Source organism: Ailuropoda melanoleuca, chromosome 20, assembly GCF_002007445.2.
Source record: "Ailuropoda melanoleuca isolate Jingjing chromosome 20, ASM200744v2, whole genome shotgun sequence".
NCBI lineage: Eukaryota > Metazoa > Chordata > Mammalia > Carnivora > Ursidae > Ailuropoda > Ailuropoda melanoleuca.
Window position 1 is genome coordinate 25916318 of NC_048237.1, and position 18675 is coordinate 25934992.

General features: G+C 43.7%; 1 protein-coding gene across 10 annotated transcripts in view; it reads right to left on the reverse strand.

The window, feature by feature from the left end:
- NIN (ninein) overlaps positions 1–18675 on the reverse strand; it is a 106859-nt gene that overhangs the window by 30004 nt on the left and 58180 nt on the right. For 9 of the 10 annotated variants that reach the window (XM_034648571.1, XM_034648573.1, XM_034648570.1 and 6 more), the window contains 12 exons: positions 17200–17239; positions 15682–15872; positions 11483–11629; positions 10853–11020; positions 10231–10367; positions 9782–9922; positions 9361–9535; positions 6771–6881; positions 6291–6380; positions 3961–4099; positions 2063–2184; positions 250–755 (listed from right to left, as the gene is read on the reverse strand). In XM_034648571.1, coding sequence (XP_034504462.1) covers positions 250–755; positions 2063–2184; positions 3961–4099; positions 6291–6380; positions 6771–6881; positions 9361–9535; positions 9782–9922; positions 10231–10367; positions 10853–11020; positions 11483–11629; positions 15682–15872; positions 17200–17239 — 1967 coding nt within the window. The remainder of the gene's footprint in view (positions 1–249; positions 756–2062; positions 2185–3960; positions 4100–6290; positions 6381–6770; positions 6882–9360; positions 9536–9781; positions 9923–10230; positions 10368–10852; positions 11021–11482; positions 11630–15681; positions 15873–17199; positions 17240–18675) is intronic. The other variant, XM_034648572.1, reaches the window with a different exon arrangement.

An 18675-nucleotide genomic window follows, 5' to 3' on the forward strand; every position in this document is an offset into this window, starting at 1 on the left:
ACAAATAGCATTTCTCAGATTATCCTCATCTGGAACCTGAAAGGATACTTGTTGATATAAGAAATAAGGTCTTTGAAAAACAAACAAAAAAACAGTTCCAATAACCCTAGGGTAGGCTTATGTCTACACAATGGCAAAACGGGCTGAGAAACTAAAGAGTCTAGTCAAAGTCCCCTTAACTGACCGGAACTTCTGATGCCCCCCTCAGGACAGTGCCCTGGGTTTCTTGATTTTCCTCTATTTTCTTACCTTCCCTCTTGAAGTTCCCTTTGGTGTTTTTCCAAGAGCTCTTTTCGCAACTCTTCCTTCTCAAGAGTGTGCTTCTCCATCAGGCTCTTAAGCTGCTCCTGGTGAAACTGCTCTAGTTCCTGAGTCAAGGCTCTCACCTTCTCTTCTGTCCAGGCGCCATTTTGAATGAGTCCTTCTCTCTCTCGGTTAAAGCTTTCCTCTGCCTGCTCTAGGCTAGCCTTGAGTTCCAACTCGTGTTCCAACCTCAGCTTCTCTTGCAGGTGAGTCTTTTCCTCATCCCACTTCCTTTGCAGTTGTTTTTTCTCATCCTCATGTCTGCAGATAGTTGTATGTTGGGCCTCCTTGAGCACCACTGCCTGGCCCTGAAGTTCTGCAATTTCATCTTTAAGGTCACTTATTTGTTTTTCCAAGACATGCACTTCATTCTCATACTTTTGCTTCATGTTCTCTTGCTCCTTTTCACAGGCGACCTTGGTTTCATCTAGCTTCTTTTCATAATGGTGCACCTAAGGTCAGGAAGCAAAACCACCACAATGTTATTCAACTCAAGGCCGTGCAAAGGTGAGAGGGGCTGCAGCTACTTTTTGCCTATGAGACATTCTTCAGTTTTCCCATTTTAATGACTTGAAAACATGTTAAGTAAGATATATTTGAGGCATAGTTGGCTTTTCTTTTTAACTTCATTGAATTTTATTAGTTTTTTTTTTTTTTAGGATGTTACGTGAAGGAGAGAGAGAGAGAGTGTACATATGCACACGAGCAAGGGGAGGGGAGAGGCAGCGAGAGAGAATCTCAAGCAGACTCTGCACTGAGCAGGGAGCCTGATGCAGGGCTCCATCCTACAACCCTGGGATCACGACCTGAGCTGAAATCAAGAGTCTGACGCTCAGCCAACTGAGCCACCCAGGCGCCCCCAAATTTTACTAGTTTCTAAACAACTCTGATAAAAACGACTAGACTTTCTCATAGATACCATCTGTCTTCCCAGGCATCCCGTCTAACTGTACGTGTAGGGTCTTAAAATACTTAATTCAAATATTTCTTGAACACCTACCATAGGCACTCTGTGGGCCTTGTGGGGACATGAAGTTGGGTAAGATATAGTCTCACCATCCAGGAGAAACCACTCTAGACGTGGTTTTGACAAGTACAAACAAGTATACCACAAGGCAGAATGAAAAATATAAAAGGTATAGAAAACAGAGCTACGATGTAACCTGGAGATCCAAAGAGGGGGCAAAAATCACATTTGGTCAAGGGTATTCAGGAATGGGTTCAATGCAAGAGGTAGCATTTGATATAAACTCTGAAGGTAAGGAGACTTTCAGACGATATTAAGAATAACATAGCATGTAATAGCATGAACAAAGAGGACAGTTTGATGAACAGTGAACTACTAGTCTGACTAGAGGAGAAGGTAAAAGAGAAGACTAAAAATATAAGTTGAAGCAACATGGTGGAGGGTTTTGGAGGCCAAGATTCAGAACTCGTACCTAATGTTAGCTATATCAAACGACTTTTTTGGTTTCATTAAGATGTTTTAGAACCAGTTGGAAATAATGTATTCACCTTCAAGTTCCACGCTTACTGGGGCTGAAGAGGATACATTCTGGAGAAACCTTCTCCTACGAGGAAAAGGCCTCATGCTCTGCCTATGAAACCATCCTGAGGAAGGGGGTTTTTGCTATCCTCCAGACACAAGAGGAAATGCATAGAAGGTGATGCTTTATGAGTAAAAAGAATTAAGAATGTCTTACACGCAAAAACTTGTCAGAGCGCAAGGAAATGAGAGAACAGGATAAGAAGGACTTACTTTATCTTCAAGCTCCAGTCTCAAGCGACATAAGTCCCTGTGATGTTGTTCTTTCATCTGTTCAATGACCAGCTCCGCCTCGATGCTCATATTCAATGGATTGCATTCTTCAGAACCAAGCCCTGAAAACACATGGGATCTGTTGACCCTGCAGCAGGTTCTTTCAGTAACACAACTAGCATCTAAGGAGGGACATCCAGTTTAACTAATGAAGGATTTTCAGCCTAAATTACCACTAATGAGATCTACTAGGAAACCATAGAAGCCCAGAGGTTTCTTGTTTCAAGCATTAAAAATGAAGGTGAACAGGCAGCACAGTAAGATTCTTTCATCTTTTGAAGAGTAGAGGGGCAGGGGGTAGGGGTGGAAATTGTTGTTTGGAGGTGACCTTCTAAATGCAAATGCTCTGGAATGAGGTGATTTGGTGACACCTGCCAGTCTTCTATCTATCCGACAAACGAGCAGGAGCGGAATGTGGCAGATGATGCCAGGGGGGAGTAACGTCAGGGGTCAAGATCTCGAACCCACCACTCAATTACAGAAGACTGAGTATTATAATATTAATTCCCTATAGTGCAAGGGGAGCCCCATTTTAAATTATCAGCGAAAATTTTTAAAAAAACAGGGTATTGCTTAGGAACCTAGATATGGGCAGTTTGGGAGACAAATTCTCAACTCATACATATGGGTTCACTTCCACAACTGCCCATGATGACAACTGAGAAGAACACCAACATGTGAAGCATAAGTTGGAGGCTGAGCTAGCACACCGTCCCAAATGCTGACGTCTAATGCTACGTGCAAATCTCTGAAGGCAAGGGATTCTAAAAGGGTTTTCGTGTGGGGGCCCATAGGCAGATAGGAGAAAGGGCCTGTCTCGCATCTGGGATTGACAGTCTTGCCTTGGGGTTTCTTTTTATATATTCTTTCTTTTCAGTTGGCATATCCCCAACTGAGAAGTGATAACTGGGGTGCAAGCCACCCCAAGATGGCACAGCTTCATACACCTGTGAGGGGAACCCCCAACACTATGGGAAAAGTCCCAGAAAAGCTTCTGAGGTACATCATATGATCCACTGGGTTCCATTCTCACACCGCAGTAAGGCTACCGACCGCACACTTAGAACCACAGGAAAGGTCTTCAGCCCTCTCCCAGTCCCCTCCCCAATCCCTTATTTATTCTAGATGAATAGATAAGCAGAGGAATAAACAAATCTTGTAAGAACCAGTACTTCTGGAGCAGTGGGGAAGACTATCACAGAGGAATTTATTATGAGCCCTTTCTGAAACTCAAACTCAGCACAGGGAGGAAAGAGCTAATAATGAGCGCAGCAGGGTTCCCAAACCACTGGCTCTCAACCTCGCCACTCAAAGTCCTCCACACAGGCACAGCCAACCAACACTTAAATTTATTTGTTGTTTTATAGAGGCAATGCCAATGTTTAACAGAGCCAGCATAAGAAAACCAAATCCTGGTTTCTGGTTGGCCTGTTCTCCAAAACCACCACCATACCCGTGAGGGACTCCTGAAGAAACGGAAGATTCAGCAACAGCTCAGGGTCTGAATTCTAATACTCCCAAGGCTTTAGATTCCCAGACGTGGGGCCAGTTTTGTCTTTTTTTTTTTTTTTTTAAAGAAAGCAAATATCCTTGTGGTTTGATTTTTTCCATTCCTTTGTTGATACACATAAAAATCAGATAGAAATATTTTCATAAAGACTTTAAAGACAATTGAAAAAACAGACCACAAGTGAAATAGCTCAAGAAAATAGTATTGCCAGGCTTTCTTCTTTTGTTTCTGTTGGTTGCCAAAGTTGTGCAATTTTACATTCAAACACGGCCCTAAAAGCAAAAACTGAAGGCACAGCCTCTGAAAAGATGATGTCGGAACGGCTTACCCTGGTCAGGCTCAATGCAACCCCTGCTGACATCAAGTTCTTCTGACAGTGAATTCTTCAAGGGAAGTCTCAACACTTTGCCTTGTGTACGAAACTCTTCCAGCTCAGACTGGAGTTCATCCACTTGGTCCTGTAGTACCTTGAGTTTGAGAACCAACACTAGTCTTATACGTGACAGCAAAAGCGCACGCAGCAAAAGGAAAAACAAACTGGACATCACCAAACTAAAACTTTTGTTGTGAAGGATATCATGAAAGTAAGAAGACAACCCACAGAGTGGCAGAAGAGTTCTTGCAAATTATGTGCTCTGATAAGGGACTTGTAACCAGAATACATAAGGAAATAATACAACTCGATAATAAAAAGACAATCCATTTAAAAATTAGGCAAAGGATTTCAATAGACCTTGCTCCAAAAGAGCTAGGCTGATAAGCACTTGAAGAGCTCCTCAAAATCCTTCGTCATCAGGGAAATGCAAACAAAACACCCAGTGAGGTACACTTCATAACCCCTAGGGATGGCTCGACTCCAAAAGACGCGGCAAGAACAACTGTGGGCAAGGATGTGCAGAAACTGGAACTCTCGCATCGGTGGGAACGTAAAATGGTGCACACCCCTTGGGAAAAGTTTGGCGGTTCCTCCAAAGGTTAAACATGCAGGGATCTTACAACCCAGCAATTCCCCTCCTAGATATGTACCCAAAAGAAACGAAAACCTAGCCACACGAAAGCTTGCACACAGATGTTCACAGCAGCATTATTCGTAACAGACTAACTCCAATGTTCATCAGCAAATGAATGGATAAGTAAGTGTGGTATCACCATATGCGGGAATATAAAGAAGTGGTGACACGCACTACAACACAGGTGAACCACGAAAACACTATGCAAGGGAAGAAGGCCAGCCGCAAAGCACCACATATTGTATTTGAGTCCGTTTACGTGAGATGTAAACAACAGGCGAATCTACAGAGACGAAAAGTAGGTTATTAGTTGCCCAGGGAGAGATTACACAGCCAAGTGCAGTGGGAGTTTCTTTTTGGGGTGATGAAAATGTTCTGAGCTCGATTATGGTAATGATGGTACAAGTCTGTGAATATACTAAAAGATACCGAAGTGCACCCTGAATGGGTGAATGGTATGTAAATCTACTTAAAAAAAACACTGAATGGATTTGGGGAATTTGGGGAGATGGGGATGAAAAATCCTAACTGTAAGGATCTATAAGGAAAACAACTCCACCTGATTAGCACCAAGAGCCAAAACTTAATTGTAAAAGTGCCATTAATGTTTCATTTCTGTTCTCAAAACGCGCATGTGAAGGCAGGCTATGCACAACCTCACAAGGAAGTGATCGTTTTCCACATTTCTGCACAAGCCCAATTTTCATCTAAATCAGTTAGAACTGTAAGATTTACCCTTGTTAAAATCAACAAGTGTTTGTGATTTAAGGGAAAAAAATCCCAAATTCCTAAACTTACGAGTTACTAAAAAAAAAAAAAAAAATCAAATCAAAGATTCCTGTTCTTGGGGCGCCTGGGTGGCACAGCAGTTAAGCATCTGCCTTCGGCTCAGGGTGTGATCCCGACGTTATGGGATCGAGCCCCACATCAGGCTCCTCCGCTATGAGCCTGCTTCTTCCTCTCCCACTCCCCCTGCTTGTGTTCCCTCTCTCGCTGGCTGTCTGTATCTCTGTCAAATAAATAAATAAAATCTTCTAAAAAAAAAAAAAAGATTCCTGTTCTTTATAAGGACGTTTTTGTCTTTTCCGGGAGGAATTTGTGACGATTTACTGGCTAAAGACTTGAGTGATTTTGCTTCATTTGCATTTTGTAAATAAAATAAGGACTGTGGTCAGAAAAAAAAACCCAAAAACCACAGAACAAAAGCAAATTACATCAGATTAGGTCTGCAGCATTTGATTCAGAAAGGCTCATTCTGGAACAAGCCCATCAACATGACCATGTATTTCTCCACTTGGAATAAAACTATGTTCTCCTCTAAGCACTAGCAATCTGACCTAGATAAAGCAGACTTAAATGCAGTTTGCACGATTCCCTAATATTTGGGGGACACTAAATAATAACAGCTAATGTTTGGGTTAAGTGCTTACTATGTTCGAGACTCTGTTCTAAGCGTTTTACATATATCCACTTATTGACTCTTCTCCACAACCTACTGAGTGGGTACCCTTATGTTTGTCATCTTACAGATGAGGAACTGAGGCACCCACAGATTATTAAGCGACTTGCTTATGGTCACTAGTAAATGGTGAAGTGGGATTTGAACCCAGGCCCTCCTGCAAGTTTTGGGTTCTCTTTAGTCACTCACCCTGCACTGCTGTTCATATTCATTTCTCATCTGTGTCAGCCTCTCTTCTTGCAGAAAGAATTCAGCGCTGCTGGGATCAAGGTCACCAAACTCGAAAAGGAAAAGAACATAGTTTCCACTTTCCCCAAGTGTCCCTCCCGGACCTTTAACCCACCAAAGGTCCCAGTCTCTGGTGTTCACCCAGAATATGGTCTCTTGAGTATGAAAGGAATGTGACATTTAAGCAGAACATCACCAACTGCATGATGGGAAGAACATACTAGAGTGATGTGTTCAACTAGGGCAGGGATCACTTCTCAGTGCTAGGCGATGTCTCTCTAGTATCCAAGCTCTGAAATTACATCCCTGCCAAACTGACGGCCTCCTTGAGGCATGTGAATGCTTCCTTAATGGAAATTTCCTTGGTGGCGTTGCTTCTGTTCTTTTGAGTAAGCTACACTTTGGGCTGCATGTCAGGAGACCAAATTTAAACAGATGTACCTTTTCTGCTAACACATTTTCCAAATTTCGCTGGAGTTTGTTTGTCAGATTCTCATACTCCGCCAACTTCTCTGCATTTTCCAGAAGCTCGTTTTCTAGACGACTGTTTTCCTAAAGAAATTTGGGGAAAGTAAATGGGCACAGCATTAAAAATAAGCAAACTGTTGTACCTTTTTATAGGATGCATAAATTAGTGCTCAAGATTGAGTTTGTTCATCTTGCAAGTTTCAGTAGAGAGGACAAAAGTAAATATAAAAATACTGGTATTTATCTTTTAACCCAAAAGTCTGCCTCCTCTTCCTTGCTCCTGCAGAACAATGCTGTCTCATAGGGTAGCGACTAGCAGTCATATGTAGTGAGTGAGCACCTGAAATATGTAAATAGTACAAACTGAGATATACTCTAAGTGCGTAAAATACTCACCAGACTCTGAGGAGTTGGTGCAAAAATGTAAAATGGCTCAATAATAATTTTTATATATTGATTATGTGTCAAAATAATGTTTTGGAGATACTGGTTTAAATGAAATGATTCAGAATTAAATTCACCTGTTTCACTTAATGCGGCCACTTGAAAATTTGATGTTACGTAAATGGCTTGCATTGTATTTCTATTGGATAGCACTGCAATATAATATTTAATGACATGAAAAACATTCTCAATATATTGTCAAAATTGGTGGCAGGGATACCCTGTTCATCTGATAGCAAAAGAGAACTCAGAAAAGTATAAAAAGAATAATGAACATCAATTTCATTTATTGATGATATAGTTTGATTTATATTTACAATTTTATTTTGGCTTAAAGATATAAAAGCTACACATAAAGGTTTTTCATAACTTGTATGTTTAAATTATTATAATAAAATAACACATCAACTGAAGTCCACAAAAGATTTTTTTTCCTTTATATAATACTTGTTAGAGAGATTTCTACCCACATTTGCTTAAAAAAATAAAACCCCACAGACCTGCATTTTGACATATGTTCTATTCCAGTGTTAAAGACTGATTGGAAGAACATTATTTTCAAAGTATATTTTGCCAAAAGAATATAAAGCCAGTATATTTTTAATACATTCTAGTTCACACCCTCACATAGCAATATGGAATAAAAAAAGAATGTGCTTGAAGTGTTTTTTTTCTTTAAAAAAAAAAAAATACCACCTTCTCCCAAAATGCCAGTTCTAAAACTCTAATCTTTCAAAGTATGTCTAAATTTAGATGTCAACACAGTTAGGAGCAATCTCTGTGTATGTGTCAGGCCTGTGCTGGTGCTCTGGAAGCCGATCGGGTTCTCTTACTGACCACAGGGAAAACACCATCTGGACCAAGGGTTGGGAGATGGAGATACAATTGTCTGTGATGCCTTATCTTCTAGCAAGAGAAAAACAAGCATCATGGGAATGAAAAAGTCCTGTGGTCGGCCGTGTCGGAGCAAGCAGTGAAGGAGCCTCAGAGCGCTGAGGGCAGGTGAGGCGGGGTCTGGGGCACGGCTGGCGGGCGGGGGCTACTGGTGGGACCTGCGGTTGGAAAAGCAGGAGGCCAGGCTCCCTTCTGGGGGCCTTCGGGGCTGCGACACCGCATTTTTACAAAGGGTAACAGCATGTCCTTGAGTAAGGGAACTCTGCTGGCCATATGGAGGTCGGGGAGACAGAAGAAAAGGTGCACAGAGCTCAGCTGAGAAATTCCGATGAATTCCAAACCTGTGCAGAGGCTGCAGACACAGAGAGGAAGGGGATAAATCTGCATGACCTTTCAGAGCGTCAGCACGTCTGAGACCGACGAGTGAGCACTGAGGATTTTAGCTTCTCTGACAGCACATGGTAATGATGTAGGTTGAGGAGGAAATCCCAAAAAGGAAGCAATGTGATGGTGAGGGTGGGAGAATTCGCTCAGGTTTTGATGTGGGGTGTTGCAGGAACAATAGTTAATGTTCTATGTATATTTGTAGCATCTCTCTTAATCTGCATTTTAAATATGCTCAATGGTGCCCATTTTGTACAGGAGGAAACAGGCTGGAATAAAGCGGTCGAGCTTTTCCAGTACGCAGTGGTATCCGGAATGGAACTAGGCAGTCTGAGTCCACAACCAACCCCCTTTACCTCTAGACTACACTGTACCACATCAGAGTCCAAAAAGGGAAAGATCACTTCCTCTCCTGAGACACAGGGAAGGAGAGGAGGGTGTATAAGGCAAAAGACATGTTTGGAAGCAAAGAAACAAAGCTGCTGAGCTCTGTGCGGCCGGAGACAAGGCCATCTGCTCCGACCTGGGGTGAGAGACAGGGAAGGGGGAGGGCATCGACCAGGTCGTCCAACAGCCCTAAGGACTCAGTGCAGCTTAAGGTAGGGGGTGGGGAGAAGAACAAGGCACACTAATCAACACTCTCGGCAAACCAGAAGCCTGGCTACTCCTGAAATCTGGATCCCAGCAGGGGCTCGGCCATGGCTGGGTCATGACCCAGCAGCGCTAACTTGCGGGAATCCTGGGACGGAGCCCTGTGCGGACCCGCCCTCTTACGGAGCCCTAGTTTCGCAGGTGGTATCCCCAGCAGGGACACAGGCCAGAGACCTAAGAGGAGGATTACCTTTAAAGAGAGGGCAAGGCGGTCCCGGATGTAGTTCTCTTCTGTTTTTGCCTTTTCGATTTCCTGCTCAAGTTCCAAACGCTGCTTGCCCACCTGCTGCAGGATCTGTTCTCTCTCCTTCCGGAGTTCATTCTTTAAGGCTGCTATGCGTTCCTTGTACTCTTCATCCAGTTTCCTATGAGAGGGGAAGACCAACGAGCTGCCACCAAATCCCTCAGAGGTCCTATGCAGATCCACCAAAAATGGAAACACGGAGTCACAGAGACTGGAAGCTCCTTGAGGGATCTAACATGTCCTGCTTTCCTTTAGGCTTGACCACACCTGCGTCCCTCCAGCCAGGTGTGGCCACGCAGACGGGCAGGCTGAGCCGCACGCACAGGGGGCCAGGGGAGGGGGGAGGGACGTGGCCCTACAGTCACACCTGAGGTTGTACTCGTTCCGCCGCTCTATGGCCGCATGGTGATCGTCCACCTCCGAAGCCATGAGAGACTTGAGCTTCTCAGCCTTGTCCAGATCTGACCGTAGCTTCTCTTTTTCTCTGACCACTTGATCAACTCGCTCCCTAGAATGAGAAATAGACCGAGTTCAAGGGAAACTGTCTCTAAGCAACAAGTAGACCCAAAAAAGCTCTCATCTGGCTTGCTTCAATACAAAACCAAAACCAAGACAACCGAAACCCTTCCAAAACGAAAACACTTCCATGGCTCCCTTCCAAAGCCTAATGCAAATGCAATCGTCAGCACGTTTACACAGTGGTGAGATGCTAGGAGGTGAGCCAAACCTGCCTAGAGAACATGTCACAGGCATCTGAAGGACTGCAGCACGAGAGGGAGAGGGAATGGGGCAGGTGAACCTTCCACTCCAACTCACAGCAAATGACGGATCTCAGCCTTAAAGCTGGCCAGAGCTGCCTGGTGAATGCCATTTTTGGTGACCAGAAGTTCATTTTCAAGAGCCAGTGTCAATTCTGTCAGGTTGACATTTCCATCAAGGCTGAAATCCAAGGCCTAGAAATCAGAACAAGTTGAAAACGATTGTAAGTTCTGTCCTCTAAAGTGGAATCAGGGAAGGGTATACAAACTCAGAGAAGTGGAATGTATAGTCAAGAAGCTGGATGATTACATTCCTTTAGTGATTGCTTAGGGACAATCTTCAATCTAAGTTCTCTCTCGGGCAACAATAACATACTTATTCGCATGTTTAAAAAAATACTGTCTGGCACCGTAAATAAATGCAATAGTACGACTCTAATCTTTACCAACCACAGATGAGTTAAGAGCGTTGCCTAACTTGTCAATAGTTTAGGAGTTAAAAACATGGGAAGGAGTTAGCAACAGACTCCTGGTCGAATGGGGGTAAGAAAAGTTACGTCTTATTTCTGAGATCTTGTGAAAAGAAGAATCATTAAGGAGAAATCAAGTCAGTTTCCAAAGCACTGGAATTTTCGACCCTTCCCCAATTTGTCCCTCTTCTCCCATGTTAGCTGCCACACCTTCAGGATCTCCTGGCTGTTCTCAATGCCCTCTTCCTGCCAGGAGTCGAGTATTTTCTCCACTGATGCGTAGCCCATCCCATCGTCCAGGCAGGAGAAGACACGAAAGCCAATGGTACTCGTCATCACTGATGGGGTTGTGGTGCGTCGGCCACTCTCATCGAATGACTGGAAGAACAAAGAGACTTGAGCCAGGTCAGGCATTTCAACCAGACATTGATCCAAACTGGACAGTCCTGACCACAATGAGGAGAAGGCATGTCTCTCTAACACTACTAGAAAAACAAGTCATGCAGCCCCTTTGATCTTTCTTTCCCACGTGAGCCAAGAATGCAAAACTTATCAAAAACAGCGGATCTGGTAGTGAGTGCCTTGACATAGACGTGTCTCTACTTAACATCAGGTTTCCTCTGACTCCCAGCTAAACATCAGGGGCATAACTAGTGGCTTCCCACTCTGTAATTTATGGTCACTTTTCAAACCCAACTTTTCCTTCCCAGTGGTTTAGTCTTTCTTCTTTTGCTTCTCTCTTTCTCCTTATTCTTCAGACAACAGGTTAGTTCATTAAAAACTATTCAAATGGGTTTTAACTTCTACTCACAGAGAAATCACTTCCTATTTATTTCTTACCTGCATGGAGAGGTGCCTTTTCAACTGTCTATAGGGAGTAGATGCCGATGGTGTGAGGGATTTTCCATTTTTGAACAAGCCATAGAAAAAATCTTCTAAACTCATCGTACCATCAGGATCAAGATTATGGAAGACTTCCTCAAGCATCTAGAAAGAATAACCACTTATTTCAGTATTTCCCTCAAAATAACACAAGGCCCAAAGTATATCTGTGGCCAACAGAAACTGGCACCACTGTTGACCTTAGGGCTCCAGAAATATAACATGTGCCTTTATTCTCACTTTACTGAGTTTATTTTCCTTTTCCGTAATACGACCTTCCTCTTCCACAAACTAAGTAAACGCCCATTTTCATAATCTTAATGCAATTTAGCAATTACCTATTTTTTCTTTTATTCATACTCTTAAAATGGGCAATCTTTAATGTTGCTATACATTATTCTGTGGATTAAAAAATCACTTTAAAAATATAAAGGTATAGCTTCCCAGTGTTGTAACGGAAATAAGTTTGGACTGGGGGCACGTGGGTGGCAGAGTCGGTTAAGTGTCCGACTCTTGATCTCAGCTCAGGTCATGATCTCAGGGTCGTGAGATGCAGCTCCGTGTCCAGCTCCACACTGGGTGTGGAACCTGAAGATTGTGTCTCTCTCTGCCCCTCCCCCACCTCTCTAAAAAAAGAAAAAAGAAGAAGTCTGGACAGTCATTAGGCCATTATATTGTGGTGACTCTACACGATATTTTGCTTATATTGAATTTTTGAAATTGGTATGTTATCATAGCAGAATTTGGGCTGGGACAGATTGCAATGTTCTAAGAGTTTGGGTCTGAAACCCAGGACTTGGGATTTAGAGCAGTACTTGGAACAACCCTGCATGTTTTGGGTTTTGTTTTAATGCTTTAGCACAGGAGAAATGAAGATCAAATAAGATGGATTTTGTGTGTGCCCAACAGAAGGATCCAAGAGATGTAAAGAGAAGGGAATTCTGCCTGGCTATTTTGTACTTTCTAACAATAAGCAAGTAGTCCTCATCATGTAACTGGGGAAGGAGAGACTGGACTATAGTCCCTTCTAGAGGCTTGCCTAGGAGACGGTTTGTCCCCTAGCTCAACAGAGAGCTACAAAGGGATGAATAAAGCAGCATGAGTCACCGACACCACAAAACAGGGAGGAAAGGCAATGACCTCCTTTTTCCTGGCAGTTGGATTCCTCTTTACTTTGGGGACTAAGGTTTTTCCATACAGAAACTCCTCCATTGTACAAATCACCTGAGGATCTTGTTAAAATGCAGACTCTGATAGAGGGGGTCTGATATAAATCTGGGGGCAGGGGTCTGAGATTCCGCACCTCTGACAAGCTCTCAGATGATGCCCGTGTTGCCGAGTGGCAAGGAAACAGATTAAGCAGCAGAATTACTCTTGAGGCATCAGAGTCTGCAACTGGGTCCGTTCTAACAAAGGCCTCTTTGTGACACATCTTCAAATTTTGAATATTCATTTCATAAGTCTGGACTATTGCTAGGGTTTGTCATCTCATAACTGTTGATTTTATTCTTCATGTAAGTGCTTGAGGCATTTATCTCAAATGCTTCTTTCCAATTCACATCCAATAGGAAACATCTGTCTCTTCTTTTTTTTTAAATACAACTTCCTCTGGAGAGGACTCTGAAACAAGAAACCATTCCTTTTTTTTTTTTTTTTTTTTTTTTTTTAAGAAACCATTTTAAAGAGTGGAAATCTTTGGAAGAAGAACAGTTCCTAATAGAGAATTAAATGGTAAAACCAATGGAAAGGTATTTGGGATGAGATTCTAAGGTTACTAAGGTCCCTTAGCATTTCTGTCTTGTTCTTACCAACCAAAAGTCCACTTTCTTGGAGGACTAGGCTTTCAGGACCACCAGACCAGAAGTTACAGTAAATCCACGTGTCCTGACCTGAAGTTAACAGGCATTATTTCAGCTCTAAACTTAGCTCCACGCTGCTTGGTCTTGTGACCTTGGCCAAGTCGACGCACAGCTTCCAGACTGCCTAAAAACCCATCACCTCATCCCTTCAAAGTGGCGGAGTGAGTGAGTCCCGCCAGTAACGACGCACAGGGGAGCGGGCAAGTGGTGGAGAGAGCTGTGCATTCAGAAGGCAGAGTTGGGCTGAACAGAATGCAGGTCAAATGGGCAACGGGCCCCCCCGCCCCGGGCCCTGTGCAGAAGCCAAATCTAGAACCCTGCGGACATTCTTACTCCTCATGACGCACCAGCCAGCTCTCGGATCAGTGTGTCAGTTAGGAACTGATGCACTAGACTAGGGTTAACGGACCCAAATGCCCAGAGAGGCCAGGAAGGTGTGATGAATAAGGCCAGGTAGTCTTGAGACGTCACAGAGTGGCGCCATTTAAAGCAGGGACCGAGCACGTGAGTGCGGGCCCTGTCCCAAGGAGCTAGCCAGCCAACCCTCACTGCTAGCATAATGGACTCAAATGTCCTGGTTCTTAGAAAAATCTCCTGATTAAAAAAAAAAAAAGTGTAGCAAAAGTTCAATTTTTAAACATGGGGCAGGCCAAAGGAAAAAACCAAAAACCCCAAAACTTTGGGCCGTATTTGGCATCTCAGGCGATAGTTTGCCATCCTGCCTTACAGTTGTCCTTCGTTCTGGAAAGCAGGGTACATGAGACAGGGAATCTAGTTCCCCTTCATGGTAATGGCAACAAGTAGCAGGGACATCACTTTAACTATAAAATGAGGAGGGAGCTAAATCTAAAATTGCTTTCAGCCATGAAATCCTAAGATCCCAAGTTGTAGGGTGATGAGATCATCTTGAACTTTCAGCTCCTCTGTGGCCTAGAGCCAGCAGTATGAAATACTATAGTATTTCATGATTTTTTTTTGGCGGGGGGAAACATTAAGTAAAAGCTATATTCAATGAGCAATGTTTTACTCATCCTCGGATCAGAGGAAAATAACTATGTTACTTCTTTTCCTGGACTCTGGAAACTCCACCACAGAAGAAAATGCAACTCCCCACAAATGGCTACAGTTTATTCCAAGAATTGCTCTTAGATAAATAATCCAAGGGTGTGCAATATTTCTTGGCAATACCACCCAAGTTTCTGCACACTGCCCTGGTTTATAATTTAGGAGGATGAATTTAATGTTAGGACTCAACAACCAACACTGAACCACTGAAAAGGTAGTCAAAGGTACAGAACAGTCACATATGCTAGGGAGAAGGGGGGAAAAGGCTTTTCTGCAAATTAGGCTACTTGGTAGCTTTTGATGATAAATGTCTTTCAGGCTTAGGAAAATAAAACCACTTATCCCCTGAGCAAGCAGACAGTATGGTTTCAAATATCATTATAATCAAAGATTCCCCAAACTACAACTATAAGCCTTAACCTCTGAGTCCCTCCTTATTTTCAACTCTTTGAAAGACAAATCTTAGAATTATTTATATTCCGATGTTTCACAGCTATTCATGCACCCAGTTCTGCCAGTCCCCCTCTTAATTCTTCAGAAAAGGTAAATTTCAAAATTTTATCAAGCAGGAGTCTTTTGGGGGCTCCTTCAAGATTCTTCTGTATATCTTCAAAACCACCAACCTACCCTTTTCCATCTCCTCATGACCAGAATATTGTGATGGCTCCTGGCTGGTCCCGTAGCCACAGGCTGTCCTGACACCAATATACCCACAAAAGCAGCTCAGACCATCCTCAGTATTGAAGTTTGTCCTACATATTACTCAGCCTACTGAAGAGCCCATGGTTGATATTAAGATCTTCTCTCCAAAGCCTAAACTCATCAGCCTGTCCTTTGAAAGAAACACTCGCCCCGCTCCAATCTTCTCAACTCCCCGCGTAATCCGTCCTCCAGGTCTTTCCCACATTTTGCTCAGTGAAAGCCACTTCTACAAATATATGTGACGTCACGGCTGCACAGAGGCAGCATCTGATAATGACACAGGGTAACGTGCTTAGCACGGTGAGGGGCTCAGTAGGTGTCAGCCATTGTCAGGGGTTGGTTTTTGTTTTCGTTTTTGTTTTCTTCCATAACACAACCTGAGCTTCGCAAAGAAAGACTCTTTGTGACTTATTTCCTATAAGGAAAAAAAAAAGACTGGGGTCTCTGTAACATGCTACAGGAAGCCAACATCCGGCTGTTCCATTTTCTCGTGATTACTATTCCTGAATAACAACGTGCTGCAAGGCTTACCTCTCCATCAACATTCTGCAGACCGTACTGCTCACAGATGGAGACCAGTTTCTTTCGGTTCAGGTGACCGTCACGGGTGATCCCCAAGTCTTCACAAACCTCCTGCAGTCTCTCTTCTATCCAGTCTTGGGGCGCAGAAGACCCACCCTGTGAGGCATTCAAGTCGTCGGGGTTCCAAAATCTTAGCTGACCTGAAATAAAAACGTCTATGGTGCTGTCCGCAAAGGAATTGCAAGGAGAGCAAGCCTATCCTCACAGAAAATCGTGCTTTCTGAAAGTCAATACTACAGGAAAGAGACTATGAAGGCTGATGCCGTTTTGATTTGAATCTGCAGTTCAAATGAAACGGAACCATGGGTTCTTGGGCTGCAACTAGAGCTAAGAGGCACCTTGTTCTATACCGTGCAAGAAACACCGCCCACGCAAGCATACCAACGTTCTAGGTTTGTTTTATTCCAACTGAAAGCATGCACAGGCCTAAGGCTTTGGTGTAACCGGGAGAGAAGGCCAGTTGAGAGCCCATCCAGAGAGATTTCTATGCCCTGCCCCACCTAGAGCTACCAGACATCACTATCGCCAGTCTTTCTAGTCAAAGCACTAGAACTGTTTTTACTGAGAAGGAAATGATTTCATGATAAGTATCATGACATCATCATAAAAGTCTCAGGATTAGCCTGCTTCCAAATCCTTACACCTTTAAATATTCTGCCCTACAGACAAACCCACTTGAAAGAAGATACGGTTGTAAAATGCAAGTTACTAATCATCTAAACATTAAGGATAGGCTTTATTTGAACTCTTAACAATCAGACTTCTTATTTAAAAATCAAAACGTATTTATCCTCTATTAAAAGTTCTCACTTCAAGTTAAATTTTTCACTTACGTGTTAGAGATTTTAAAAGTCATTACCTAATCATGAGATAATTACTGACACAATTTTGCATGCTTGCAAGAACCCTAGGAGGCTGAGAAGAGCATTTCGTGCTGCCCTTACTATTTATTGAAGAAATTAAGCTTATTACTGCTGTGTCTTTCCAGGTTAGAGACCTAGAGAACACACAGTAATTACGCTTAAGTGCAGTTTCGCCAGGGTCCTCTGTGAAGTGAGGGAAGGTTCTGTCAGCTGCACCACAGCGCCATCTGCTGGTCCCTGACATTCAACATGTCTTGCTGCGGCTTCCATACAGCTGAAGCTTGGCAATGGGCGCATTTTAATAGGTCCCTGTTTAGTTTACTACGGTTCATAGATTAATTTGAAAGTTTGTATGAGAGAGTCATTGACCCATAAGTAAAATTCCACATCTTCGTTGCCATACTTTGCATGAGGTTAAATGCTAGGATTTTAAAACCATGAACTTTCCACCAGGAATGAATTTTTTATGGCGGTTGCTCTCAAGGCTCCTTCTTAGCTGGCCTCCAGCATGCAAGGCTGTCGGGAAGAAGGCTGAGAGATGCAGGAAGGGGGGTGAGGGGCGTGCCCTGTGACCGGCAGAGCCCGACACTCACTCGGTTCCTACCTTCTGCTTCATACTCCTCACTGCGCTGTGTCTTCCAGTGCTAGAGAAAGCGAGAGAAGATGAGTGCGCTTTAGGACATATTCAGCTTTTCCAAAATCAGAGTGCTCTCTGGCTCTGAATTCATCACCTGCGTGAGCCACATGACTCAGAACCCTCCAGGTGGGCTCTCCTGAGTCAACCAGCCAGACTCCTAAGAAACACCACAAAGCCGACTATACGATTTCACTACGGATTTGCCTTTCGCATGTGCAGATTCACTTACTCAACAGCAAAACCTATCACAGCCAATAAAACCAAGCCAAAGCAAATATGGAGAATCCATCAACCAACAAAAATTCATACCATGCATTTATGAATTTTTTTCAATGTGTATTGAGTGAGAGGTATTACGGTACATCTTCAGAATACAACTATGAACAGAACAAGCACATTTTTTTAAAAAAAATTTTATTTATTTATTTGACAGAGAGAGAGACAGCCAGAGAGAGAGGGAACACAAGCAGAGTGGGAAGGGAAGAAGCAGGCTCCCAGCGGAGGAGCCTGATGCGGGGCTCGATCCCAGAACGCTGGGATCATGCCCCGAGCCGAAGGCAGACGCTTAACCGCTGCGCCACCCAGGCGCCCCAGAACAATCACATTTCTTGCCTCGAGAAGTTCATATGCTAATAAGACACGCACACAAGAACACAGAAAGCACACTATCGTAGTATATTATGATGGGGAACTTCAAAATGTCATGAGGGTACCTAAATGGGATCCGCCAGATTCTGGAGATCAGGGGAGACTTCCTGAAAGAAGCAACGTCGAAACTGAGACCTGAAGGGTGAGCTCAAGAGCCATGTGAAAAAGGAGCAGCTCCTGTTTGCTGAAGCACAGAGGCAAGAATGAGCCTAGTGTGTCTGTAACACAGTGAGGAAGGAGACAGAGATGCACCCAAAACAGGTAGGCTAGAAAAGTCAAGTTAAATAAGATATATGTTACCGGTAACTTGCATTAGAAGCCGTGAAAATTACCTGAACTGGGCCTTTGCCCTTGCTCTGTGTTACTACTGGATCTTTTAAGTCACAGCATACGCTTGTAGTGCGTGTACTGTGCAAACGCACCCAGCCAAGGGCACACGTCAGAACGACTCCAGCCCTTGCTCCACCGGCCAAGCGCAGCACAGGTGTGCTTCCGGTCAGTGCAGCAAGGAGGTCCGCAGTGGCCTTCAGCTGGCCAGCGGGCTGCCTCGTCAGTCCCCTTGGGAGGGTCTGCAACCATCGCAGGAAACCCTGTTGAGAAAAGGGGTGTCCCCCTTTCGAAACCTGCCAGCTGTCTCAGCAGAGATTCCACTTGATGAATGAAGCTGCCTTTGATACAAACACCCAGCCCTTTCTCCGTGATGGCTGAACTACACACGACGATCTGATTTCCCGGGATCCACGGGAAAACACAGCTGATTAACCGCAGTCTCTGAGAGCTTGGATCCCACATGGC